This window comes from Podarcis gaigeae (genome assembly GCF_964106915.1).
Source record: "Podarcis gaigeae genome assembly, chromosome: 15".
Classification (NCBI taxonomy): domain Eukaryota; kingdom Metazoa; phylum Chordata; class Lepidosauria; order Squamata; family Lacertidae; genus Podarcis; species Podarcis gaigeae.
This window is the reverse complement of record NC_139692.1, coordinates 10,628,294-10,643,906: the sequence shown is the minus strand read 5'-3', so window position 1 is coordinate 10,643,906 and position 15,613 is coordinate 10,628,294. Positions and strand designations below refer to the sequence as shown.

Sequence of the window (15,613 nt, the reverse complement as noted above, 5' to 3'; positions counted from 1 at the left end):
TAAGCCCTGAACACACTGACCAGATGCTTGGAAGCTGTGGCTGGATGGTTTCGTGGGAGCCGATTGAAACTAAATCCTTCGAAGACAGAGGTCCTATGGCTAGGTCGGGATGGCATGGGGATGAGGGACCAACTCCCTTCTCTTGCGGGGGCCCAATTAGTGCCATTGCCTTCCGTTAAGAGTTTGGGTGTAATCCTTGACGCCTCCCTTTCCATGGAGGCGCAAGTTACAGCAACAGCCAAGGCGACATTTTTCTACCTTCGCCGCATCAAGCAGTTGGTCCCTTACCTTTCCCGCCCCGATCTGGCCACAGTGATCCATGCGACGGTCATCTCCAGGCTTGACTACTGTAATTCGCTATACACAGGACTACCCTTGAAGCTGTCCCAGAAACTCCAGCGGGTACAGAATGCTGCAGCGAGGCTCCTCATGGGGTCTCTGCCATGGGAGCATATTCACCCAGTGCTTTTCAAGCTGCACTGGCTCCCGGTGGAGTACAGGGTCAGATTTAAGGTGCTGCTTTTGACCTTTAAAGCCCTTCACGGCCTAGGACCCTCATACCTCCGGGACCGCCTCTCCTGGTATGCCCCACGGAGAGCCTCAAGGTCCATAAATAACAACACCCTAGTGGTCCTGGGCCCTAAGAAAGTTAGATTAGCTTCAACCAGAGCCAGGGCCTTTTCAACACTGGCCCCGGCCTGGTGGAACGCTCTGCCTCACGAGACCAGGGCCCTGCAGGATCTGATTTCTTTCCGCAGGGCCTGCAAGGCAGAGTTGTTTCGCCTGGCCTTTGGCTTGGAGCCAATTTGATTCCTCTCTTTCTTTTTTCTTTTCCTTCGCCTCCTGCGGTAAGTCTACATTTTAATATTTTAATGTTTCAATATTTTAATGTTGTATTTTAATTTTGTTTTTAAGTTGTAATCATTCAACTTGTTTTTATTATTGCTTGTAAGCCGCCCTGAGCCTGGCCTTGGCTGGGGAGGGCGGGGTATAAATAAAAATTATTATTATTATTATTATTAATATAAGCCTCACTTTCCCCCCAATTCCAACCATGAAAAGTTAAAGTGCAGCTTATATAAGCGACCTTACAGTATGCAAACCGCCCCCTCCCCATGGATTTTAAAGGTGCTGCTTATATTCGGGTGCGGCTTATATTCAGGCCAATACAGTACGTTATAAATCTATCTAATTTCATAGTTTCACAATCACAGTTAACCCATTTATTTATATAATTAGCTCAACTGCAAAACCTGTTGATAACCTGTCGATAATGTCTACGGAACAGCAAAATATTAAGTCCTAAAAATGCTTTAGAAATATTATAAGCCTTTTTGAAAATATTTGTGGAAGAGCATTTGCTTTGCATGCCGAAGGTGCCATGTTCAATCCCCAACACCTACAGGTAGGGATGGGAGAGACATCTGCCTGAACCTCTGGAGACCCAATGCCAGTCAATAAGCTATCTTGTGCAGTGTTGCAAAATCCTCCATTTTGATTTGCCATATTTAATATTCTATATTACTTTAATGAATGTTGAATGTTATTTTATTTGCATAGTGTATATTGCATTATGCAAACTGTCTGATTTATATGATGTTAGCCGCTCTGAGCCTGGCTCTGGCCGGGGAGGACGGGATAAAAATAAAATTTTATTATTATTACTATTATTATGATTATGATTCTTATTATTAGATTCCTTATAAGCAACACAAACTTACTGAAGAATGAATTGTGCTACACCAAGGTGGGCAGAGTTCAGGCTTACAATATCCCCCCCCCCAATAGAATTCTGAGGTTCACCAACCAGAAAGAGGTGCAAAAATAGGGGCAGAGAGAAGTACCAGATTCGGAACAGTAACTTGCTTTGGAAACAGCAACATACTGCACCCCCTGAGCCATACAATGAAATAACCTGCATATATGAGAGTACAAATCTACAGCAGAGTTACAACAGATCAGAAATGTTAATGCAGAAATCTTAAATTGGCCAACAGAGCTGTAACAAAGCCCGTTTCAAAGGCAACCAATTAATACTCATTTTACAGGCAATGAACACTGAGGCTTTTAAAAAATACAATTTTATTTGCCATTCAGAGTCAGAAACCCTTGCTGATCCAGACTGCAGTGGGTCCCAATCTATTTTCTGCCTACCTCAAATAAGAAAGGCAAAAGCACATTTCAATAACTTTTTGTGTGCAAGTTCTCTGCTGGGGGCTTCCTTTTCTGTTTTTAGTTGAAAATTTTACGATTCCAGAAATGAACGTGGACAAATTAGAAGCAGATTCCAGGCATGATTTCCCATCACATCCCAACATCCTTACAGAACTTAAAACTCAGACAGGGAGTCTTAGGGGAAGGAGTGACAGTTTTAAAAGCCAGGCATTGTTTTCCAACTTAAGACAGATTTTGTGATTTGTGGAACTGTTTCTTCTCAGTAAATCCTCAAGACAAAAATATGCTGAAGGTTTTAGTGGAAATTTTTATTGAATTTTTATTTTCAAATTGTTTGATGCTGGTGAAGATGTTATGACATTTTGTATTTTATATTTGCTGCAAGCTGCCTTAAGCCTCATGAAACAGAGGGCACAGAAAATAGTATGCCAATTTAAGTATACAAACATGGATGCGGGCTTTGGCTGCTCACTCTAGATTGTGAAATCACACGGAGATGCTTCTTAAGTAGTGAAGAATAATAAAAATATAATAATCAACAACAACGAATAGCTCATTATGCAACAACATACATACGTGTATTGGGAAGACCCTATTCTTGCAAAGACCCCCCCTAATCACTGAGTTTAGCATAATGGACGATTGCTGTAAATGGTGCCTCCTTGGACGATAGATCAATATTGACAATTAATATAGTATTCCCCATTGTCATTCTGCATTTATGGAATTAATATTCATTGGATATTCACAAGACTCAATAGCCTAGTTCATTTGGAGTGGCTATTAAAATTTTCTTTTTCAGCAGGCTTTTACATTCCAAGTGTGATGAGAGTCAAGTTTGGTTGGAATTATTCTCTTTGCTGTTGAAATAACACAGCTGATTCAGTCTGTATTTTTAATGCACATTATTTGATATCATGTGTTTTAATGCACATGATCTGATATTATAATATCTCTGAGTCCAATTTTTTGAATTCACCAAACTGAAAAGAAGGTTATAAATAATCTTATAAATACAACAGTGTATCTTTTTGCATGTACAAATATAAAGCAAAATAAATAACAGAAACACAGAATTATAGAACTGTGGAGTTGAAAGGGACTCCGAGGGTCATCTAGTCCAAACCCCTGCAATGCAGGAATCTCAACCACAGAACATCATACGTGACGACATCATTTGAAATGCCAAAGATTTTCCATCCTTTACAAACCTGTATCGAATAGAGGTCCAGACACAATTCTGCGTAAAAACCTCCAAGGAAGGAGAGTCCACTACATCTCATGGGAGACTGTTCCACTGTTGAACAGCTCTTACTGGTAGAAAGTTCTTCCTGGTGTTTAGTTGGAATCTCTTTTCTTGTAACTTGAATTCATTGGTTCGGGTCCTTCAGCGTGGGAGAAAACAAGCTTGCTCCATCTTCTGTGTGACAGCCCTAAAGATATTTGAAGATGGCTATCCTATGTCCTCTGAGTCTCCTCTTTTCCAGGCTAAACATACCCAGTTCCTTCAACTGTTCCTCATAAGGCTTGGTTTCCAGACCCTTGATCATCTTGGTTTCCCTCCTCTGCACACATTCTAGCTTGTCAATATCCTTCTTAAATTGTGGTGTCGAGAACTGGACACAGTACTCCAGGTGTGGTCTGACCAAGGCAGAACAGAGTGGTACTATTACTTCCCTTGATCTGGACACCAAACTATCGGGACATTTCCCTTGATGTTACAGCCTAGAATCACATTTGGGTTTTTTTGCTGTTACATCACATTGTTGACTCAAGTTAAGCTTGTGGTCTACTAAGACCCCTAGATCCTTTTCACATGCACTGCTTGCAATCCAGGTGTCCCCCATCTTATATTTGTGCAGTTGGTTCTTCCTGCCTAAATGTACAACTTTACATTTGTCCCTACTGAAAATTATTTGTTAGCTTTGGCACAGTTCTCCCATTTGTTAAGGTCATTTTGAATCCTGATTCTGTCTTCAGCATCATTGAGTAACCTTCCAAGTTTGGTATCATCTACAAATTTGATGAGTATTCCCTCAATACCTTCATCCAAATTGTTTATAAAGACGTTGAACAACAATGGGCCCAGGACAGAACCTTACATCACCCCACTTGTCACTTTTTCCCAAGATAATGAGGAACTATTAGAGAGCACTCTTTGGATTTGGTCAGTCAACCAGCTACTAATCCACTTAAGAGTTACCTCATCCAGTCCACATTTTACCAGCGTTCCTGGTATCGATGTCAAATTCACTGGTCAGTAAGATCTTCTCTTTCCCCCTTTTTGTAGATGGGGACAACCATTTGCCTGGCTCCACTTCACAGGGATCTACATCACCTGTTCTTCAGGAATTCTCAAAGGAGCTCTGAGATTACCGGTACATCCGCAATCTCCTTTAGTACCCCTGAGTGCAGTTCCCTTACCACCTCTTTTCCTATGTTGGGTTTCAGCTCTCTCCCTGCATCCTTTATTCTGTTATCACCAGGTTAATCACTGTTTCCTTTAGGGCAGGGGCAAAGTAGGTGTTGAGCAGTTTTGCCTTCTCTGCCACCCAGTAGCATTTCTCCATCTTCTCCACACAAGGGATCCACTACTTGCTTGCTCTTGTTTTGGACATGGTCAAATAAACCTTTTATGTTATTTTTAATTTCTTTTGCAATTTCATTCTGAGCTTTGGCCTGCCTGACCTTCTCCCTGCAATTGCTGGCAACTCATATATACACTTCCTTCATGATTTGTCCTTCTATTTCTTATATATGCTCTTCTTACACCTCAGCTCATCTGTAAGCTATTTATGCAGTCTTCCACTTTCTTTTCTTGTTGGAATTATCTGTCTTTGTGCCTTCAGAATTTCACCTTCAAGAAATTCCCATCCATCTTGTGGACTCCCTTCTCCTTGACTATTTCTGATGAGAATGCATGTCCAACTACACTTAGCTTTCCTTTGCCTGTGTATAATGAAACCTGAGGGCAAGATCGCTTCCTCCCAATGTTCCTTGTACTTTCAATTTGTCGATCAGTTCTTCCCTGTTGGTAAGGACCAGGTACAAGGGAGATGACCCCCTTGTTGCTTCTTTTACCTTCTGGGAAATGAAATTGTCAGTGAGACAACTGAGGAATTTGTTGGAGCTTACATTCTTGGGAAAGTCTGAGTTCCAACAGCTATTTGGGTAGTTGAAGTCTCCTATGAACTACTATATCTCTTCTTGTTGAATGTTTGGTAATCTGCTCTAGAAAGGCATCATCCAGGTCCTCAGCAGACACCCACGGTAAGGTTGTTCCCTACAATTTTTACCCATATATTCTCGGGCTGCCTTCCACATTCCTAGTCATGCTGAGATCGAATGACCTGTTCAGAGCACAGCATTTAGGAGTGACATTTGGTACACTCTGGTATTATCATACAGATGACAAATCAAGGAGCAAAAACACAGAGCTAGTTTTGCGCCGATCTGGATGCTTTCCATATTGCTCACAACCAAAGAGCGGAAAGTGGAGTTTTACTGCCATTAGCCCTGCACTCGGAAGATTACGGCAATCATCATTTGGCTAATGCCAGAACACACCAGAGACACAGTTGCATCTGGCAAGTCTCTCAGAGAAAGGTTATACATTAAATGTTGTACACCTATATGCCCTTTTGAGCACTGAAAACAGTCGCATTAAAATCAGGTTTGCAAATGAGTCTAGAAAAGATAATTTTGTTAAAACTTGGAACGTCTCCCTGTTAAAACAGCCACCTAGATGATGTTCTTAACTGGAACTCCCCTGGTAAAAAGAAGCAGAAATCAGGCAAGTGGGTATTTACAAAATTGATTTTGCTTACTACAAGTTCTACTTAGGATATTTGCTCCTAAGTAGAACTTGTAGTAAAAGTAAAAAGTAAAAAGTTTCTGGGAAATGATATATAATGAGATGAAAAAAATGTTAAGATATACTTTTGTGAAAAAACCAGAAGCTTTTCTTTTAGGGATGATAGGAAAGGACATAAGAAAGGACTTAAAACTCTTCCAATATGCTGTAACGGCAGCCAGAATCCTGTTGGCCCAGAAGTGGAAACAAGAGGAGATACCGACGATAGAAGAATGGAGACTAAAACTGATAGACTATGCAGAACTGGACAAATTAACTGGAAAAATCAGATATACTAAAGACCAAAAGTTCATCGAGGACTGGGGAAAATTGGTGGATTATCTGAAAAATATATGTGGTACAAATACAACGTTAGTGGGATTTCAAGAGGCACTGTAAAAAATTAAATAAGTATTGTTTATTAAAAATAATGGGATTAAGGAGAATTAATGGCAATATAAAAAAAGGGAATGCGTATTAAAGATACAAAAATGGATGACTCTCAGAGACGCTGAAGGAAGTTCAAAACAGACATAATTTGTTGTATTCGGGTTAAAATGTATAACTGGCTGAAAATTAATAAAAATTTATTATAAAAAAAAGGATATTTGCTCCTGTATTATATCTGCCATAAAGGAAGGTTTTCTGGAACTGGGTCACAGAAATTCCCAGGAACCATCTCACACAAGTAGAATTTGGCATTGTGTTTTTTATTCTTTCTTCCCCTCAAGCTGTGGGAGAAGCCCCATGTTAACTTAGATAGCCTACAATGGAACTGGGGGAACTGTCCTCTTCTTGAAGGACTATGCAAAGTTACCCATTGTGATTTGAAGCCTGAGCTATGGCAGAACCAAAGTACCGCAATGATCCAAACAGTCTACCTACTGCATGCAGCACATTAAGAGAAGCAAAGAACTGCAAGGTCAGCAAATCAAACAATTTCCTCATTAAGAAACATACCATCTCATGGCTCTGTGGCTTTCCCTGCAGCTTTTGGTGGTAGTCAAAGGATAGCCTGTCCAGCACAGCATGCTCTTCTTCATCCACCGTAGCCATTGAACGTTCTTTATTGATTTTACCAATGTCAATCTGCTCTTCTCCTTCCAAGATGGCACTCCACCAGTATTCACCTACTTTACTCAGGTTAATCTGGGGAACAAAACAGAAGCAGCTGTAGTTCAGAGCTAGACAATCAGCAGCAGCCAGACCTGGTTTAGAGAAATATGTCACAGAATCATAGAATTGTAGATTTGGAAGGGAGCACAGGGGTCATCCAGCCCAACCCTCTGCAATACAAGAATCTTTTGCCCAATGTGGGACTCGAACCCTGCAACCCTGAAATCTCATCCTCTGAGTCTCATGCTCTACCAGCTGAGCTATCTGTCCTGGGAGTCATGGCTGTGTTACTTAGAGATCTTAAAGGAACAGACCAAAAGAATAACCAGAGTTATGAGGAAAACTCCAAATGAAGGAACACTAATCCCTATGCCAGAACAGAATTCAGCTGCACCTGCCATTCTAACAAGGATCTAGAAGAAATAACTTACATTATCATCATTCATCCTTTGCCAGAATAGGATACATTTATCACACATTTGGAAACCAATTTCCCAAAAACTTTGCACATTGACCTCCTCCCTGCTTAAACTATCACGACCATTTCTAACAAATGTGACACCAAGATTATTTCATTTCTTCCCAAAGGGCCTCAGCTGAGAAACCGTCTGTTTTATATGGATAAAGGTGAGTAATAATAGTTAAAAATGTACACTGCTTTATTAGCGCTTATTAGACTACTCCGTGTTCACTGAAGAGCTCCGTTGTGAAAGCCAGAGGAAGTGCTCAAAATTATTCCGCATACTCCAGTTTTAACTGTTGTAGACGTGTGCCGTGAAATCCTAAGGATGTATACTTTGAAGTATGATCGGTCATATTCAGTGAGTTTTACGCACAGATTAAGAGAACGCAAGACTGGAGCCTTTGGACAGAGTTCATTACCATACCCTACATCACTTGTTATGCATCGCTTTATATAAGCTCGCTAAAGTTACTAGCCTGCAAAAAATTGCACTAGGCTGTAAGGTTCACAGCAAAAAAGGAGCAGCCAGCATGGAAACACTAGCTAATTTTAAAATGCCTTCTATCAAGCGGACTGGCAAGCCATTTCTCCCTCTGCCAGTCTGCTGTGCTTCTGCACTCGTCACAGAGGAACAGGAATACCATCTTTTACGGTTAGCATGGCAACCAAGTGGGCTGGCAGATCGATCCCTCCTCTACCACCCACCCTCTTGCCTGTATGGAATTCCTGGTCACTTCTGGCTACTAGGCAAGTTGTTAAAATACAAGGCTGAGTGGGCATGAGAATAGGTATCAGAATTACACAGTGCCTCTATCGCACTTTACAATGGATCACTGTATTCCTTACTATAATAGACATCATGTGTGTTACTGTGCTAGTACTGAACATCCAGAATTTCCAAGGGAATGAATGAATCGTAGAATTGCAGAGTTGGAAGGCACCCTGAGGGTATTTTATTTTATTTTATTTCTATACCGCCCTATACCCAAAGGTCTCAGGGCAGTTCACATAAAGGATCACATACATAAAATCAAAATAGAACAACAATCCAGTAACACCTCCGCCCTAAAAAGCCAGCATTTTAAAAAGGGTATAGGATATAGATCAGGTCAGGTAAAAGGCCTGGTTAAAAAGGAACATTTTTGCCTGGTTCCTAAAGGTGTACAACGAAGGCGCCAGGTGAACTTCCCTGGGGAGAGCATTCCACAGATGGGGAGCCACTGCAGAGAAGGCCCTGTTCTCATGTTGCCACCCTCCGGACCTCTCAAGGAGGAGGCACACGAATAAGGGCCTCAGAAGATGATCTCAGGGTCCAGGTAGGTTCATAAGGGAAGAGGCAGCTCTTGAGGTATTGTGGTCCTGAGGCATTTAAGGCTTTATAGGTCAAAACCAGCACTTTGAATTGGGCCCGGAAACTAATTGGTAGCCAGTGCAGTTGCACCAGAATTGGCGTCATATGCTCAAACCATCTTGCTCCGGTGAGCAACCTAGTTGCTGAATTCTGCACCAGCTGAAGTTTCTGAACCATCTTCAGAGGCAGCCATACGTTTAATGCATTGCAGTAATCTAACCTTGAGGTTACCAGAGCATAGACAACAATAGTTAGTCTATCCCTGTCCAGATAGGGGCGTAGCTGGGCCACCAAGCGAAGCTGATGGAAGGCACTCTGGGCCACTGAGGCCACCTGGCCTCAAGTGACAGCAAAGGATCCAGGAGGACCCCCAAACTACGAACTTGCTCCTTCAGGGGTAGCATAACCCCATCAAGAGCAGGCGACCTCCCAGCCATCTGGTCTGGGGAACCACCCACTAACAGTGCCTCCGTCTTATCAGGATTGAGATTCAGTTGTTGGCTCTCATCCAGCCCATTATCGAGACAAGACACTGGTCTGGCATTTCCACTGCCTCACCTGCAGATGTAAAGGAGAAAGAGAGCTAAGTGTCATCAGCATGCTGCTGACAACGCACTCCAGATAACTCCACCCAGCAGTAGATGTTAAACAACATGGGGGATAGAATTGAGCCCTGTGGTTCCAATTGGAGGTTCCATGGGGCTGAAAAGCATTCTCCAAGCAACACCCTCTGCAATGCAGGAATCTTAGCTGGATTGTAATAGAATCATAATATAATGCATATCATACTTGCGGGAAAACGTGCTCAAAAGGACATTTCAGCGCACCAAGCGGGCAGTGCTATCCTCCTATGCCCTTAAAGGGGGGGGGGGTGTATTACTCGTTTTATTTTACAAAATTACTCTGCAAGCACAGCTTTGGGGTGGTTTCAACACCTGAGTTTCAGCTGTGTTATTGCCTCATCTGATCCATATAGCCAATGGGGCAACAGCAAGGCAGGTTGGCAAGAGCAGACATCTCTAGAGTGATGCCAGTGTGCCAGCAAGTCGGCTTCAATTTCAGCACTAAACAAAGCACAAAGCATGTAAAATCCCTCACAGGACTATCTCAATGTACCCACCATACACAACATGACAGGAAGCACCCCATCCGAATTGGTATCACTAATCCTCCCTTCCAGAGACACAATCCAAGCACTTTGATTGGCTACGAGTGACATCATGCCCAGTTTTGTATAGCCTAAAAATTCAAGGGCCTGATTAATTTGCAGAGATAATATATAGCCATAAGTTATGGTGGCAAGAGGCCAAGCTTTTCAGCTATTATTGAACTACGTGTGGATACAGCCAATTGGCTTTTGGCTTCAGTCAGTAACATAATCCTCCTCCTATCTGGGCCAATATCACAGAGCTGGAAAAAGGTACAGGAAAAAGCAACTAAACCAAAATCTATTGGGATGCATCCCCTTCTCTATGAAGAAACGTTAAAGCCTTTGGTGCTATTTAATTTAGTCTGGGGGGTGGGGATAAGATCAAGGTTGGCATAAGATGTTTCTACACTCTCTCTCTCTCTCTCTCTCCCCCCCCCCCTTCTTCTATCACTCGTAGCCAAGTAAGATTGTCTTCCATAAACACGTTTTTGGGTTTGGGATGGGTTTTTGGAAGACGCCTGTGCATGAATTTGTTTTATGCATGTAGTTCAGTGCACACTGACCAACGCACAGTCTTCACAGTAAGGCTCTATTCCAATGGGATGAGTATCACGGCAACCGGTAGATTCTTATCTGAAGCCTTCATCTTTCTTCAAAGCATTGTAACATACCGCTTGTTATCTTCCACCTGTTCTGCCATTGAGGACTTCTTGGATCATTCTTTGTCTAGCTCCTCCCCTTTGACCTTACCGCCTTGGGTGACCCTGCTGGTAGTACGAGACTCCCGAGGGCTTCGCTCACAAGGGTCATAGGAACATGCAAGCCCACTCACCACAACAAGGTGATGATGCTGTGAGTGAGACACACACACACACACACACACACACACACACGTGCACACACACACCCATGCGTGTACACACACACACACACACACACACACACTATATTTGAGCTGTGTGGAAAGTAACTTCTCCTTGTCTCATACTACTAGGGAGCACCCAGTAAAGCTAATTTGCAGAAGGTGAAAGCAATTTGTCTCATAACACATAGCTTGTGGGATCCATGGTCTTTCCATAAAGGACAAGTGACAGATATGGCAGCTAATAGAACCTCCACATTCAGGGGAATTATTGATGCTGGGTATCAGAAGCTTTCCTGATGTGCATCCTACTATTGTGTGGAGGAGAAGGAATCTGGCTAGATTAGGCAACCTCTGGGGCAGGATCTAGCAGAGCAGTCCCTTAAGTACATTGATTGGGAAATTAATATAATCTCAGCTAACTCTTGATAGTGCAATGCTTTGCACCAACCAAGAGAGGCACTTCACACTTTGCCAAAAAAAAAAAAAAAAAAAGGAGAAAAAAGCTATTGCACCAAAGCCCTGCAAGTTTCTTCCGAAGTGCACAGGAGTGGGCGGGAACAAGGCTGAAACGGGTTACACTTTTAGCTGCCACCCCAGCTTGACGGGGCTGCATGGCCTGGGTGCACTTGGAGATGCAAGAATCTGTTCCATGACAACAAAGAAAAAGTAGCTTCGGAGAGACAGTCTGGCAGGAAGAGAAAGCTGCTCTTTGCGAGGCTGCCGGGGAGAGAAGCAAAAAAGGTCACAAATTCCATATGCTGCAAGGAGAAGGTGAAACGAAGAGGCGAGTCACATATTCACTTAAACAACTTGTTTGTCGGCGGGGTGCGGAGAGACAGGATGCACCACAACAGCCCAGACGAGGAGAGCTTCATCTGTGGTAAAGCAATCACACCAGCATGGTATTTCTAAGAAAAGTTTGCATAAGGCGCTGGGAGTGAAAAGGTCCATCTGAGGAAGTTTGTGGGAGGACTCTTTGCCTTGGGAACTGAAGCTGCAAAAAGGAGGGCGTTCCAAGGAGAAATTGTTGCTTTCCTCAGAGGAACCCCAAAACATAAGATAAAATACTTCCCAAAATTGCTATCGTTTTTGAGATTGCTGTGGTTCTAACCTGCAACATACACCTCTCCTTAAAGATCTTCAGGAACTCCATAGAATGGTGAGGATTGCAATGTCTTTCCGTATATGCATGATGCAGCCGCATTTGTAATATTATTTGTTCAGATTGATACTCTTTCAGATTGAAAGAATTGTAGAGATGGGGCGATTTAGCTGTAGCCCTCCAGCTGTTGCTGGACCATGCAGCATAGACAACAGTTAAGGACTACAAAAGCTGTAGCCCAGCAGAATCTGGAGGGCCACAGGAAAGCCACCACTGGAAGTGCCGAAAAGGAAGACCAAAATGAGCAACAGTTTGGAGCGCCTTCGGGGGACACGATCGAGGTTTATGAAATTATACACAGTATGGAGAAAGTGGGTTGGGAGAAGCTTTTATACCTCTCTTTCTCTCTCATAACACTTGAACCCAATGAAACAGATTGGTAGGAGATTCAGGACATACAAAAGGAAGTCCTGTATTTTTCGCTCTATAAGACGCACCAGACCACAAGACGCACCTAGTTTTTGGAGGAGGAAAACAAGAAAAAAAATATTCTGAATCTCAGAAGCCAGAACAGCAAGAGGGATCGCTGCACAGCGAAAACATCAATCCCTCTTGCTGTTCTGGCTTCTGGGATAGCTGCGCAGCCTGCATTCGCTCCATAAGACGCACACACATTTCCCCTTACTTTTTAGGAGGAAAAAAGTGAGTCTTATAGAGCAAAAAATACGGTACTTCATTACACAAAGTCAAACTCATTTTTGGAATTCACACTGATTCAGAATAGTACACAATGTAGTGATGACACTGGCTCAGAATGCTTTAAAAGGGGTTGAAGACATAGGCAATTATTTTCCAAAACCCAGAATCCATGCAATAAAGGAAACCATGTCCAACTCAAGCAAGGGTTACTGCCACGACACATTTGACCTTTGAATTTATACCCTTCCTGCCCGCACGTTTACAGGTCAATTCCGCACCTAGAGTCTAAATGTAATTTGAAGGAGCCCTAGGCAATTCTACTTTCTCTTGAAATTTTACAACGGTTCCAAAATGCACATAAAACAGAGCACTTGAAAATGTTCAATAGCTGAACCGCTAATAATGTTAGGAGGATGGTTGAAAACAAAAGTTGGCAATGCGGCATTGTGAAAAAGTTAGGGTTGTGCTGTCACCATTCCAACCAAATAATGTACCATCCCATCTGTAGCACAAGATGGCTCGGTACAAACCGTGGTTTGGCACTATGTGAACATACCTTATGCTTGCATGCTCCCCCCTCTTCTCCTCTTGTGTGTTCCAATTCAACTAAGCAACTTCATCTTTCAGTCATCTAGAAGTGGGATCTTAAAACTGAGAAGTTATTTTCGATCACCTGAAGATAAAACCTAACTTTTGCATGCCCTCCAGCCACTATATAGCATTATCCAATTTGGCATTTAGAACGCCACTGAAAATTAATCTCCGGGTTTGCTAATATGAAGGCTATCAGCCTTCTCTTTACGTCAGCAATCTGCCTCACCAGAGATCTGTGTGTTCTCAATTGTACTAGAGACAGATCAAAGTAACTGCTAGGTTTTGTATTTTTCAAAATATGTGGGAACAGCCATTGTTCCTTTGTCCCAGCAGCCTCTGCATCCTAAAATCAGTTTACACCTAGCAATGAGTAATTTAATTCTGACTTAATCATGAGATTACCCTGCCCTGCTGCAATCTTTGGGATTTTTTTTTCTTCTGAAGTGCATACTACAGTTTGCCATTATATATAAACTGGAAAGCTATAGATCACCTGCAAATTAGGACTAGTTCATGCTAAAGAGAAAGGGAGTAGGTCTATTGGGAACACTCATGGGGAGAGGGAAGTGACTGAGCCTAGAGCACATTCTTCTGATAACATGGGTTTGAATTCTGAAAAAGTAATCTGGATAGCAACCTTTACTTCCTCACAGCTCTTCTCTCAAATCATGCACTTCTATAAATACTATGAACTTGCATAAGGTTTTTATTCAAAAGATGTTGCCCATAATAATCTTGTCAAATCACTCCTCTCAAAGCAAATATATATATAGTGCACAGAATGTATTCTTTAGATAACTTCCTAAAGAGGACAATAAACGTGGCATATTATGCATGAACATTTGGAAAGTTTTCAAATTAAATTTTTCCTAAATCAATTTTTTACTCAGCTGTTATCAGGCAGCATTTACATGCTCAACACTATAGTTGATATTGGGGTTCCTCCCCCCAAAGTGAGATGCTGCTGCCATTGTAGCATCAGGTGGGCTGAGTCTATTTGAACCTGTGGAATGGTTTATTGAACTGAGCCATTGGGACATTTATAACTTTTAATCTTGTAGGAGGTTGCAATGACCAATATGCTGTGATGCTCTTTGTCAGTTGTCTAGTTCTGTTGACCTAAAACTGAATAAAACATTTATATATATATTTTTTTTAAAAAGGTGGGGAGAGGTTTTTCACATACATTCTAACCAAGCAGGTTTTTCCCGAGAGCTTGGAAAGGGGAGAAACAAAAGTGTTGTGCCCAACACCCAGCACTGGTTGCTAAAAAAAGCTCCTGTGAATCTATTTTGGTCACACTCTTTGACACACTAACTAGCGTAATGGAGAAGGGTCACACACAAAATTATTATTTACAGGACCAGAAGTTTGGAGAAGTTCCTTGTTCTCCCTTGGTCTTGGTTCCTGAAGCACAGTACTTCCTTTAAACAATTCTGAAAATGCAATTTCCTCTTAAGTCTGCAGTGCTTCCTTCCTGTCCAACAAGGTTTTCATTCTGTCAGAAAAAGCCACTTCCGGGCCTGCCCCAGGAGGTGGGGTTGCGGGCTTCACGCCCCACCTACGCGAGCGGGGGCTGGCCCCAGCCCCCGCGAGAGTAGGGGAATCCCCGTCGGGCCCGCCCCCCCCAGCCAGCCAATCAGCTGGTCGGCGGGGGGGGCGTGGCTTGCCCTATTTATGGCCGGCGCGGAGGGGGCTCGCCCTCTTTTCGCCGGCTCGCCCCCCACGTTTTGGAGGTTTGTATTCTTTGTGGCAGGTTTCTGTGCTGGTTTACTTACTTGGTTTCTCTAGTTTATTTTACAGGCTTCGGGTTGCGGTTTCTCCTGGTTGCTTCAATCGCGCTACTCAGACCTCCGTCCAGCTGTCCCTGCCGGAGGGATTGTCGGCTGCTCACGTCCTACCGCTTTATTGCTGATTAGGCAGGGTTACCGGGCTTATCTAGCGTTGCGAGCGCCTCTTCATTCAGCTTCCCGATTTCTTCTGTAGGATTATTCTGAGCTTCCACCGCTTGGCATCCACTGGTACCTGCGGGACCCCGGCAGCCGCCAGCCAGCTGGTTATTTTGCGCACCCTCCCTCCTGCATCTTCCTCCTTCTCTCCGGCTCCCGCGGAGAGCCAAGGGAACAAAAAAAAAAAAAAAAAAAAAAAAAAATCGCTCGGAGTCTGCGCTCCGCTCCAGCGGCACATCGCCAGGGTTATTGGGGGGGCTTATTCTCATAGGTCTCCTGCCTCATTCATCGTCTTC

The 15,613-nt window shown here is 42.9% G+C and overlaps 1 protein-coding gene across 1 annotated transcript in view; it reads right to left on the bottom strand.

Moving 5' to 3' along the window:
• Positions 1 to 15,613, bottom strand: part of NUDCD3 (NudC domain containing 3) — a 64,306-nt gene that overhangs the window by 1,427 nt on the left and 47,266 nt on the right. The window contains exon 5 of the mRNA XM_083713765.1: positions 6,989 to 7,177. Within this exon, the coding sequence (XP_083569891.1) occupies positions 6,989 to 7,177 (189 nt within the window). The remainder of the gene's footprint in view (positions 1 to 6,988; positions 7,178 to 15,613) is intronic.